We start from the raw sequence: 13,936 nt of genomic DNA on the forward strand, positions 1-13,936 counted from the left end.
GCAAAACCTGCCTTTCACCAAGGAGTGTTAGTAGGTTTCACTTCCACCTCAGCTTTCTACTTGTTTATCGATAAAAGAATGGCTGTCATTCACTGCTATGGAGACAAGACTTTCCTTAGTCTCCAAGGGGGCTTAGGGGCATTGCTGGAACATGGAGCAAAATCTTCTCCAATCCCCACTTGTAAGGCTCATGCAGGGAGTGCAACTTGTATCTGTGGGCACAGAGATCAATCCATCTGCCACACATCCCACCCAAGATAATGACAAGTGTTTTATTCCTAAGAAGGATATCCAGCTCCCTACAAAGACAGGAACAGGAGCAGACCCAGTGGGGAGTGGTGGTGATGGTGAAGGATTAACAGTATTTATGATTAATACATGACCTTGCAATTCAAATGGGAGTTCAAGCTGGTTACATCTTTCCTCTTACCTCTTGTAGCAGTGACCGAAGGACCAGCCCCGCAGCAGACATCCATGTTACCGCAGTCACAGACCGAACACTCCAGCAATGAAGATGCCCCAAGCAGGACAATTCCCACAGCATGTGTACGGCCTACACATCCTCTCCGCAGTTTTGCCAACCCCTTGCTACCTCCACCAATGAGTGCAATAGAACCGAAAGTCCCTTATACACCGCTTTTATCTCAAACAGGTAAGTGACCTGAAAATTAGTGCCCACAACAGAATGAAAAGTCATAGCTCAGTGGTAGAGCATCTGTTCTTCATTCAGAAGGTTCCAGATTCAATCCCTCGCATCTCCATGTATGGCCAAAGTTGGTAATAAGCACTGTGAGCCATTGAGGTTACCTAGGCCTCTTTTGAAAGTGATGGATCTAGGAACACTCTCAAACTACACATGTACTCTTTCAGAGGCAGTGCAATTCCATCCAGGGCACGTACACAACCCAATACTCAAACTTGGGAACCATAGGTCTTATCACATTTTGTTATCCTTCATCGAATCCATAAGTGCATCCATGCACTGGTTTAGGACATGCATGGCCTCTACTGATTCAGGTGTTACAGAGAAATAGAGCTGATGTCATCAGGATAGAGGTAATCCTTTTGTTCCAGATCTCCTAATGGCCACCCCCGGTGTTGTTGTTATTATGTGTTATTTTGTTATGATTTGTTATGATTCTGGCAAGCTACTACCAGCCAGTGTAGACAGTACTGAGCTAGATGGAGCAAAGGTGTGGCTCAGTATAAGGGAGGTCCCTATGTTGTGTTACAACTGCTGCAACTATACTGTGGCCTCCATCACTAGTACAGGCTGATGTTGCTGTTTTGCACCAACACTAATAGCTGGAGTGTATTGCATTAGCACAAAGTCATGGCCCCTGCCTCCCATTGCTAGGAACCTCCTCATAAGAGTAACCCTCCACCCTTGACTGCAGAGTCCCATCCACCACATGTGCAAGACTATTTGCCACATCTTGCGGAATCAGATGGTGGAGTAACCAAGGACAGGCCTGAACCATTTTCACACTGTCTGCATCCTGGCAGCAGGGACCTTATTAGAGGGAGTCATTATTATTCTTGGGTGTTATTTCCATAACAATAACTACAGTGGAAATATGCATCTACTATTCCCTCCATGAGGTTGTGCAGTACAGAGATGGAGCTGATTGTGGCTACCCACATTAAAAAACAAAAACAAAGATATGTATCTATTTTACATGTCACAGGTTTTGAAACGTGAGTAAATATGACATACACCATAATGTCTTATTCCTAATGTGTGGCATTGATGCACTGACCTAATTTCCCACTTTCTGGGCGAATAAGTGGATCAGAATGCAGTTATGGTTCAGACTCTGCACTTGTCCAGATTTTGCAATGCAGTTCTCCACTCACTTTTAGGAGGAAAACACATATAAAATTACGTATTTTAGGGAAAATATGTACCCAAATGCCTATTTTAGGGGGAAACATGTACACTGATATGCAAATTTTCATGCATAGTTTTTTTAAAAAACTCAGAAAATGGGATTGGGGGAAACTTGGACCAGAAATTGACTGATCTGTCCATTCCAATATTGACCTAGACATTTGGACGGATGCCCTGAGTTTCCATTCTCACAACAGCTTTTGACAGGTCTATCGGCCAGAACTGAATCTAACACAGTCTATTTGTCTTGTCACTGGCTAAACATTCAGTGGAGTGATCACTCGTTAGTCAGACAACAGGATTCAAAATGGCAAGTTACATATGGATCTTATGAAATTTCTTAGTATCCCTCAGAGGTAACCATCTCATAGATGTGAAAGATGCCATCACACAATGTTTTCCTACAGTTCATGTACTGCACAATGGAGATTGTTTGAAGGATCCGAATTACATCCAGCTGCTCAGTATTTTAAGCTTGCTTAATCCCTGGCAGATAAGAATTACACAATTGAAACACCATATTTTTTTACTTCAAACACCTGCTGTCTGTACTAAATAATCCCCTTCTGACAACAAACAGAAGGTCTGAAAACCTTGAACATCAAGGGGGAACTCTGGTTGTTGTATTTTTCCTAACTAATGCTAGCACTAAATCTTGAAATCCACTGGGTGAGATGCATTCAGCCTTGCTCCCCATATCCTTACAAGCATTTTCTGTGGGATAGTTATTTATTATTTATTTAAGGTATTAATATGCCACTTTTCAGGTGGACCTCCCAAAGCAGTTTAAATAAGGTGATGACAATAAGCATCATTTAAAAAAAAATGTTATCATTAAATGGAAAAGGCAACTGTTTGTTTAGAAGAAGCTGTAAATACTTATCCGTTCCCCACAGGGCAAAATGGTTCTGTAGATGCCCCTGTGGTGACAGCTGAAGGGAGAGAGGGACCACCCCTTTCAGGATTGGAGAGAAATTAAAATTCAGTTTTCATTTAAAGGCGAATCTACCCGAGTCGCACTTCACAAAACGATACAGGAACTGAAATGCAACCTCCTTTGAACTTCACTCTTCTCCAAATTTCACAGTGAAGTTCTCCAGTCAAGTACTGCAGATACTAAGTTAAAATGTACATATAAATTCATATATTGGTGAAAACAATATACAAAAATGTATTATATTGGGGGAAATTGCTCTGCAAAGATGTATGTCAGGCAAAATTGTGTACAACCATGAGCATATTAGGAAAATTCACACTAAAGCACTGAGCCCAAGCCCGGGCGTCGTTTCGGCCCTGATTACTGTGGCGCCGCGGTTTTGAATTGTGGCTGTCGCCGCTGCCGTCGACTAGGACGTGGCCATTGCTGCAGCCAATTCCCGTGGCGTTGCGGGACGGGTTGGGCCGTTGCTGACTACCCGGGGCGTGGACGTTTCTGTTGCTGGCGTTGGGCTGTCCTGGAATGCGAGACTGAAGTGCTGCTGCTGCCTCTTTTGAGGTGTATGCCACCGTTGCTGCTGTCACTGTCACCAGGTTGGGGGCATTGCTGTCCATCGTTCTTGGGCCCCATTACATCAGCTACTACGGACTATCGGCTGCTGAAGCTCCTCGGATGCTGCTGTGTTGTCTGAATGTATGAGTGGGTTGTATGAGTGAGTGTGTGATTGTGTGTATGTGCCATGAGTTTTATTATTTATTTTATTTTTATTATGTGCCTGGGCAAGAGGACAGTGTTGTGGGAGGGAGGACCAAAGGGGGCCCCTATTAGTGTAGTGACGGGTAATGGGAGGTATGGCGCTGTGAGTAGGACATGCCAGTTAAGGGGAACTCGCCCCAGACAACTGGTGGCTGTGACGTGTTCCGGTCCTCCTCACACCCACAGGATTGCTGGTAGTTCTATCAGCCAACCCTCGGATCTCCAGTTGCTGCTTTTTAATGCCAGATCGGTAAATAATAAAACCTCCCTCATCCATGACCTAATTGTGGATGAGGTGGCCGATCTGGCATGTATTACCGAGACCTGGGTGAGCGATCTGGGAGGTATTAATCTCTCCCAGTTGTGCCCACCTGGGTATTCGGTTCAGCATCTGGGTAGATCCGAGGGTCGGGGAGGGGGAATCGCTGTGGTCTATAGAAGTTCCATCCCTCTTGTTAGGCACCCTATCCAGATGGCTAATGGTCTAGAGTGTCTGCACATAACGTTGGGTCAGCGAGACAGACTGGGAATTCTGTTGGTGTACCGTCCACCCTGCTGCCCAACAGCCTCCCTAACTGAGCTGACAGAGATGGTCTCGGATCTATTGTTGCGTTCCCCCAAACTTTTGGTATTGGGGGATCTCAACATTCATGCTGAGGCCGCTTTATCTGGAGCAGCTCAGGACTTCATGACCTCCATGACAGCCATGGGGCTGTCTCAATTTGTTACTGGCCCTACACATGTGTTGGGGCACACTCTGGACTTGATTTTTGCCACTGGATTAGGGGATGGTGATCTGAGAGTGAGGGATTTTTCATCTATTCCTTTGTCATGGTCAGATCACCGCCTATTAAGGTTTAGACTCACACTGTTTTCTCCCCTCTGCAAGGGTGGAGGACCAATTAAGATGGTCCGTCCCCGGAGACTAATGAATCCTGAGGGTTTTCTGATGGCTCTAGGGAATTTTCCGGCTGATAGAATTGATGGTCCTGTCGAAACCCTGACCATGCTGTGGAATACGGAAATGGCCCGGGCAGTTGACACGATCGCCCCAGTGCGCCCTCTCCGTTGCAGAGCTCAATTGGCTCCCTGGTTTACTCCGGAGCTAAGAGTGATGAAGCAAGAAAGGAGACGGCTTGAGTGCAAATGGAGGCGAACTCCCGACGGCTGTAATCATGCACTTGTGAAGCTCTCTACCAAACTCTATGTGAAGGCAGTGAGAGCAGCAAAGAAGCAATACTTTGCTGTCTCTATTCAGTCATCCCTTAACCGCCCAGCGGAACTTTATAAAGTTGTCCGGGGACTTTTACACTCTGGTCCCCAGGACGCAATAACACCATCAATTGCCCGCTGTAATGAGTTTGCGCGACACTTTCGTGATAAGATCATGAACATCCGCCGGGACCTTGACTCCATTATTGTAGCAGTTGATCCTAATGAGGTGTCCAGAGCACAGTCTTGTCCTGTTTTATTGGATGAGTTTCAGTTGGTACAGCTCGAGGATGTGGACAAGGTGCTTGGACAGGTGCGGGCGACCACTTCTGCTCTGGATCCTTGCCCCTCATGGCTAATAAAAGCTAGCAGGAATGGAACAGCCGGCTGGGCCAAGGAGGTGATTAATGCCTCTTTACGAGAGGGAGTGGTCCCACCCTGCCTGAAACAGGCGGTGGTGAGACCGCTCCTAAAAAAATCCTCCTTGGACCCTGATAATTTGGACAACTATAGGCCAGTAGCAAATGTCCCATTCCTGGGCAAGGTTCTAGAGCGTGTGGTCGCTCGCCAACTCCAGGCTCTCTTGGATGAAACTGATTATCTAGACCCATTTCAATCGGGCTTTCGGCCGGGGTTTGGTACAGAAACGGCCTTGGTCGCCCTGTATGATGACCTCTGTCGGGAGAAAGACAGAGGGAGTGTAACTCTGTTGGTTCTCCTTGATCTCTCAGCAGCGTCTGATACCATCGACCATGGTATCCTTCTGGAGCGACACGGATTTAGGAGTGGGAGGCACTGCTTGGCGGTGGCTCTGCTCCTATCTCGGGAATCGTCTCCAGAAGGTGATGCTGAGGGAACATTACTCGAGTCCCTGGGTACTCCAATATGGGGTCCCGCAGGGTTCAGTTCTATCCCCCATGCTTTTTAATATCTATATGAAGCCGCTGGGTGAGGTCATCAGGAGTTTTGGAGTGCGTTTCCAGCAATATGCTGATGATACGCAGTTCTACTACTCCTTTTCATCTTCGTCAGGTGAGGCTGTTGATGTACTAGACCGCTGCCTGGCCGCGATAATGGGCTGGATGAGAGCTAATAAACTGAAACTCAATCCTAACAAGACTGAGATGCTGTTGGTGGGAGGACCCTCTGCCCAGATGGTTGACGTTCGACCTGTCCTAGATGGGGTTACACTCCCCCTAAAGGAACAGGTACATAGTTTGGGGGTCTTATTAGATCCGCTCCTGTCACTTGAGGCTCAGGTAGCCTCGGTGGCACGGAATGCATTCTACCAGCTCCGGCTGGTAGCCCAACTACGACCCTATCTGAGCAAGGAGCATCTTGCCTCAGTTATCCATGCTATGGTAACCTCTAGATTGGACTACTGTAATGCACTCTACGTGGGGCTACCTATGAAGACGGTTTGGAAACTTCAGCTAGTGCAAAATGCTGCGGCCAGAGTTCTCACTGGGACAAAGAAATTTGACCATATAACACCTGTCCTGGCGCAGCTGCACTGGCTACCGATATGTTTCCGGGCCAGATTCAAAGTGTTGGTTTTTACCTATAAAGCCCTAAACGGTATCGGACCGCAATACCTGATGGAGCGCCTCTCTCGCTATGTACCTACCCGTTCACTACACTCGACGTCGAAGGCCCTTCTCCGGGTCCCAACCCATAAAGAGGCCCGGAGATCAACAACTAGATCTAGGGCGTTCTCGGTGGTGGCCCCCGAACTATGGAATGCCCTCCCAGACGAGATACGCCTGGCGCCTTCTCTGTTATCTTTTCGGCGCCAGGTAAAAACTTACCTTTTCGCCCAGGCTTTTTAAATTTTGTAAATTTCTAAATTATTTTAAATTTAATATTCTAAACTTAATATGATCTTAATTTATAAATCTCAATGGCAATTTTATTAATGTTTTATAATTGTACTATATATATATATATATTTTCCACACTTGCTCATATTTTAATTGTGATTTTATTTGTTGTACACCGCCCTGAGAGCTTTTTGCTATAGGGCGGTCTAGAAATGTAATTAAATAAATAAATAAATAAATTGATTTTCCTGAGGACTTTATAAAAACAAAAACAAAATTACCAACTGATGTGGAAATGTGGAGAACTGAAAATGACATATTTGCCCCTCCCTAGACACCACTGGGAGCTCGGTGGGATATCTAAGATGTCATCTCAGCAACACCTTTGCTAAATGCTTAACACATTTAAGCCTTTATGTGCCACACCTCCCCTCCGCTCTCATCACTTCTCCATATACCCATTCACAAACACACATACACATGAGACCCCAGGACAAGGGCATGTGCAGCTGCTGTATTCTGTGCAGCCCTGTGCCAAAGAAAACAACGTTTTGCACTTCAAATTTGTTGTTATATGCCTTCAAGTCGATTTCGACTTATGGCGACCCTATGAATCAGCGAGCTCGAATAGCATCTGTTATAAACCACCCTGTTCAGATCTTGTAAGTTCAGGTCTGTGGCTTCCTTTATGCAATCAATCCATCTCTTGTTTGGTCTTCCTCTTTTTCTACTCCCTTCTGTTTTTCCCAGCATTATTGTCTTTTCTAGTGAATCCTATCTTCTCATGATGTGTCCAAAGTATGATAACCTCAGTTCCATCATTTTAGCTTCTAATGATAGTTCTGGTTTAATTTATTCTAACACCCAATTATTTGTCTTTTTCGCAGTCCATGGTATCCACAAAGCTCTCCTCCAACACCACATTTCAAATGAGTTGATTTTTCTCTGATCCACTTTTTTCACTGTCCAACTTTCACATCCGTACATAGAGATCAGGAATACCATGGTCTGAATGATCCTGACTTTAGTGTTCCTACATTTTGCAAATCTATATATTGTATCCACAATTCATTCAAGAAGTCACATTTGGTGTATTTTCAACCCAGGACTGGGGGAGCAGAAGGCGTATCAGAAAGACGAGGGGTAATTTGGAAGGACAGGCCCTCACTACCCTTTTTGAAGTTTGAACCCCTTCATTGTGTCGAAATTTAAGAGTAGAGGTAGGGAATCTTTCTCAGACTGACGGCCACTTTTCGGGGGCCACATGCCAGTGGCAGGTGGACACAGAGGCAAATTAAATTTGCAATAAATGTAAATTTTACCATTGCATAGTTGGCTAGATTCTACACACACACCCTTTCTATCCTCCATCCAGAAAACAAGAGACGTTCTCAGTGTTCGAGGATGCATGCCATCCAAGCAAACACACTCAGGGAAGGTGTGAAGCAGGGACAGTAATAGGTGTGTCCAGGAGAGGGTCTAACCAGGGTTACCAGGTTCATAGCCTGAGACTGATCCTGTATCTTTAGGAGAAGAGAAAGTCAGCCAAGTGCAGGTGTTCTTGCAACACTATAATGAGAAAAACCACAAGGTGGAATTCTCCCTTCCCCCTGCACATCTTTTAAAGATACAGAAGACCTCTTGGAGGCTGGGCCTGGCAACCAAGAGGTCTTCTCTATCTTTAAAAGTTGTGCAGGGGGAAGGGAGAATTCCACCTTGTGGTTTTTCCCATTACAGGGTTGCAAGAACACCTGCACTTGGCTGACTTTCTCTTCTCCTAAAGATACAGGATCAGTCTCAGGCCATGAACCTGGTAACGCTAGGTCTAACCTGGGGAGAGTCTTTAGGGCCAAATAGATAGACCTGTAAAAAAAAATACAAGTAAGCTTGTAGCAATGCTGGTGTCGGAAGGGCAGCTCTGCTCCAGCCACCGTTAGACCACACACAGCAATGCAGCAATACATGTTTCATCCCACACATGATGCCATTTGCTTCCCCACACGCTTGAGCCCAAGGCCCTGCTTATCCATGGGCACAGCAACAGGCCAACAGGCTCGGGCCACTTCCTTGGGCCATGATCCAGGCAAAGTGAAGCACTAGTACCACCGATTTCAACAGGAAATGCTTGAGCCCATGCTTCGCTCTCCCAATGCGATCCACGGGACTTAAAAGTGACGGTCATTGGCTGGATCTCTAGTTCAGCGAAAGCAGAAACCGAAAAACGAGTGTCTGCTGCATAATTCACATGAAGCAGCCATGTTTTCAGGAACACCTTTTACAGTTGAAACACAACTGTTTCTCAAATTATATACTGCATTAAACGTATTCAAGCCTTCTTAATGAAGTGCATTAGAGATTTACAAAGAGAGACCCTTAGCATCATGTGTAAAAAGAACTCTGCATTCCCTTAATCACCTGTGCTTAGCAAGATGGCTCAGGCTCTGACTACTAGCTCTGAACATCCTGTTTTGTCTCTGGGTTCCCAATAGTCAGTTCTCCTTGCAAATCATGGCCAGATGAACAAGTGGTTTGGCTTAGTCCTCTTTCAGGTTCAGCATAAGATGCCTGATGGAGTATGTGTTGAGCTTTTTGCATTATAGGCCTAACAAAAATTCTAAAAAGAGCTCAAGAGTGAAGAACACTCCCTTTCTCTCCCTTCTTCACAAAGGAAAAATTCTTTTTGAGTGCTGAAATGATTGGTAGCACTTTAAAGAAACGGGGATTAGGCACCCATTCACCTTGTGCAGCTGCTATGTGTGTGAAAGGAAAGGAAATGTGACCTCTCGAAAGGGCAGATACCACGACAGATTCATAACTTTAGCCCTTTTGGACTGCCATGGCTTCCTTGCTTTACCTGGAGATGCTGGGGATTGAACCTGGGACCTTCTGCATGCAAAGCAGATGCTCTACTGCTGAGTTACGGCCCATCCCCAAGAGGTTGGACCATCACCTCCTGGCCCTAAAATGGTTCGATCTAGATAGATAGATTGAAAGATGTAGAGTGAGACGGAATATTGTCTGCACTGAATGACAGTGGTCCTCCAAGGTTTTCAATAGAAGACTTACTTTCCCAGCCCTGTGGGGCAGTGCTGACAATTGAACCTGGGAAGTTCTGCATGCAAAACGTGTGTTCCGACAGTAGGGGTGGGGAGGAATTAGATTCATTTTACATTTAAAGTAAATCTATCAAATTTGCACTTTCCAAACCAATATGAGACCTGCAACACAACCATCCTTCAAAATTCACACTTTCCCAAATTTTGCTGTGCAGTTCTCCAACCACCCAACTTGTACAAAAATGCATATATTAGACAGAAATGTGCATAAGCATGAAGGTATTAGTGAAAATCCCACACAAAAAGGCATTATATTAGGAGATATTTCTTCCAAATTTTGTACATGAGTCAAAACTGCATACAAAAATGTGTGTATTATGAGAAGTTTGCACTCAAATCCCAAAGATTTACATCAGGATTTCTTATTTAAAAAATGCAAATGGCTGCAGAATTGTAGAGAACTGAATTTAAGAGTGGAAAAATGAGAAGCTGCTAATTCTGCAACAGAGTTCAAGAGAGTAACTGTTGCTGTCAGGTCCAAAGATAAATCCCAGTTTTGCTAATCTCAACTCACCATCTTCTATTCATTCTAAATATGAACTTCAAAATCCCTCTTTCAGTTCCCCACCACCACCAGAACACCTTACTCAGACCTCCCCTCACTTGCTACAGATGAATTGCCTATTCAGGAAGCCATTCTTAATCTAACCGAACCTTCCCCAACCTGTCACTCCAACTCCCATCTGCCTCAGACGCCATGGCTAATGGTCAGGGATAATGGATGTTATTATTCAGCAACTTCTGGAGGGCCACAGTTTCCCCCTCCCAATTTAAAATATAAATTATAAAATATAAATCTATAAATATAAAGATATAACACATAATGTTCTTCAACTACATTTTAACTTATTATGTCACCTAAAAACTGAGCAAAGAGTTTTGTGGCACCTTACAGGTAAACAAATTTATTATGGCATAAGCTTTCAATTTGATGAAGCAGGCTATGGTTCACAAAGGCTTGTGCCATCATAAATTTACTAGTGTTTAAGGTGCAAAAAGACTCTTTGTTGTTTCTGCAACATCAGATTAACATAGCTACTCTTCCAAGTATATCTAGTGCTCTAGCTTGGAAGTAAAATTTAGACTGCCAGTTCTACGTATTTATGATTCTGCTTTTTAACACAGCACAGACACCAGATACATGCAAACATGAACGTATGAACAATACTACCTTTCCTGAGTCAGACCACTGATCCATCCAGCCCTATGACTAACAGTGGCTAGCCCTGCTATTTGAGATCATTTATCTGGAGATGTCAGAGACTGAACCTGAGAGACCTTAGGCATGCAGAGTGGAGTGCTCATCAGGATGATTCAATCAAATATTTGCTCCATAACCATGCTATCAAATGGCACATACAGTAGCTCTGATTTATGGCACAGATGTTTAGCATCTGGACATTTTGTAGGAAATGAGCCCCCACATGCATAAACAATATTGTGAAAGGCTGACCATTTGGTGGCATCAGGGCTATAGAAGTAGTGGGGAAATGTCACATCTGTTAGGGGTGCTCTTGCTTGTGCACTGATATGAAATGCTGCTGAACTATTAAAGCCAGCTTCCGCTAATATGCTCAAGGAGGCCTTTTGGTAATAATAAGCTAGCCAGTATTTGCACCTGACAGACATATATCATCAAACGAAGGAGCTAATGAAATGTTTAATAACCCTATGGAGGAAATAAAACTTTCCTGCCGTCAATTCCTGCTGTGTGCAGAGCAGCAGCTGATCAGCATTTCTGACTCTTAGCTTTCCAGTCTGTGTGAGGTTTTCCCCTCCCCATTCTTTCCTTTTCTTTCATGTTTCTAAATTTTGTTGACACTTTGAGATGTCCTACTGGATTGGCATGCATTAGGACCCAAGTGCCTTTTGTTTGATTAATTTTATAATTGGCCTAATTTAGTTTGCTTACTGTTTCAACCTGCCATGTGCAGGTCTTTGTTTTTGTTTTATTTTGCTGCTGTTCTGTTGAATTAGTTCTTGCTTTCAACGAAAAGAACCTCTTTGGCCATTTTAAGTGATTGCATGCTTATAACCCAGAGATCTGCACAGCTACCTGCACAGAGCCAGCCACACACACCGATTCACCATTAAATGATGTAGGGATGAATGCATCTGCCTTTTTCAATTCTCTCAGTTTCTTGATTGCTAAATCCTAAACTCAGTTCTGCACATTTCTGGAGCAATTTGTGATTTTTTTATTTTTAAAATCTTTATGAAAATTCATCAGCATTTTAGTGCGAGCTTCTAACAAACACATTTTTGCACATAGCTTTGCCTAATGCAGTGGTTCCCAACCTGGGGGCCATGACCCCCAGGGGGGGCACGAAGTAATCAGAGGGGGCCACAAATAGTAAAGAAATGATTTTATTTTTTTAGTCTTCATTCCCTGGACACTTTCTGCTTCCCACTGCGGCTGCAGATGACACCTCCCCCTTGCCCCAAACAAGAAGGGAGGATTTTTGCTGAAGTGCCAGAGTGTCTTTCAGGCACACCAAGGGCAGGCATCTGCCTATAGAACACATGGCAGATGCCAAAGGAGGCTGAGGGTGGAGCTACCAGGAAGAAGAGGGGAATACTATCACTGACTCCCATCTCCTTGCACTGCCGCTGCTGACAACACCCTTACTCAGAATGAGAGGAGAGGGCTTTTTTGTGAAGCAAAAAGAAGGAAGGCTGCAAGGAAAGGCTGCTTTTCCCCTCCCTTCCTGACAGCCAGCCTGCCTCCCTGGGGGGAGGGGGTCACAAAAAGTTTTAAGCTTATAAAGGGGCCCCCGTACTCATAAAGGTTGGGAACCACTGGCCTAATGTACACATTTTTGCAGGCAATTGTGCCTAATATAATGCATTTTGTATGTTATTTTCACTAACATTCATTTTTATGCACACTTTCCCATAATACATGCATTCCTGTAAACGTCGTTTGGCTACCGAACTGCATTGCAAAATTCAGACAAATGTGAATTTCGAAGGATGGCTATGTTTCAGTTCTCACTTTGTTTCAGAAAGTGCAGATTTGATAGACTGATCTTTAAATGCAAACTGAACCAAATTTCTCCTCTATCGCTACCATGCTGCAACCTGCTTGGATGCTGTGGTGCTGAATACAAGGTCCCAAAGTCTCATGAGGTTTCGCCAAAGTTTTGCAAAGCTTAGGTGACATCATATGAGACATCATGTCATCTTGCAGGCCTTCACAGTATGAGATTGCAAGGCAGGAATGGGCCACATTCCCTTCTGAGCAACCTTCTGAGGGCCATGCGATAGTGGTAGATGGGGCCTGAGGCAAAATCGGGCCAAGCAACAAAATCAGGATGGGGGCAGATGAGAGCCATGGATACCAGTCAGGGCCAACCCAATCATGAGTACATGAAAGCTTGTCACATACCGGAGGGCTGGGATCTCTTCTCGATGGTCCCTGAGTGCAGGACACAGAATAATGGCCTCAAGTTGCAGGAAGCCAGATTTCGACTGGATATCAGGAAAAACTTCCTAACTGTTAGAGCCATACGACAATGGAACCAATTACCTAGAGAGGTAGTGGGCTCTCCGACACTGGAGGCATTCAAGAGGCAGCTGGACAGTCATCTGTCGGGAATGCTTTGATTTGGATTCCTGCATTGATCAGGGAGTTGGACTGGATGGCCTTATTTTATTTATTTATTTATTTATTTGTTAGATTTTTGTACCGCCCCACTAGCATAGCTTTCTGGGCGGTGTACAACAAAGAGTACAAATATATACAATAAAATTCCATAATATGATACAACAGAAACATATAAAAGAATAAGAAATCTAAAATCAGTTACAGCAAACTTAAAACAAATTTAAAGTTAGATTAAAATGCCATAGAAAACAGGAAGGTTTTAACTTGGCGCCGAAAAGATAGCAATGTCGGCGCCAAGCGCACCTCATCAAGAAGACTATTCCACAGTTCGGGGGCCACCACTGAGAAGGCCCTAGTTCTTGTTACCACCCTCCGAGCCTCTCCATGAGTCGGAACTCGGAGGAGGGCCTTCGATGTAGAATGCAGTGTATGGGCAGATTCATATCGGGAGAGGCGATCCAGCAGGTATTGTGGTCCCGCGCCGTATAAGGCTTTATAGGTTAAAACCAACACTTTGAATCTGGCCCGGAAGCGTATTGGTAGCCAGTGCAAGCAAGCACTTATAGGCCCCTTCCAACTCTACTATTCTATGATTCT

The 13,936-nt window shown here is 44.5% G+C and overlaps 1 protein-coding gene across 3 annotated transcripts in view; it reads left to right on the forward strand.

Annotated features, from left to right (window-relative positions):
- Positions 1 to 13,936, forward strand: part of DCC (DCC netrin 1 receptor) — an 882,319-nt gene that overhangs the window by 840,599 nt on the left and 27,784 nt on the right. For all 3 annotated transcript variants that reach the window (XM_061614640.1, XM_061614658.1, XM_061614668.1), the window contains one exon: positions 440 to 652. In XM_061614640.1, coding sequence (XP_061470624.1) covers positions 440 to 652 — 213 coding nt within the window. The remainder of the gene's footprint in view (positions 1 to 439; positions 653 to 13,936) is intronic.

Source organism: Rhineura floridana, chromosome 1 (genome assembly GCF_030035675.1).
Source record: "Rhineura floridana isolate rRhiFlo1 chromosome 1, rRhiFlo1.hap2, whole genome shotgun sequence".
NCBI lineage: Eukaryota > Metazoa > Chordata > Lepidosauria > Squamata > Rhineuridae > Rhineura > Rhineura floridana.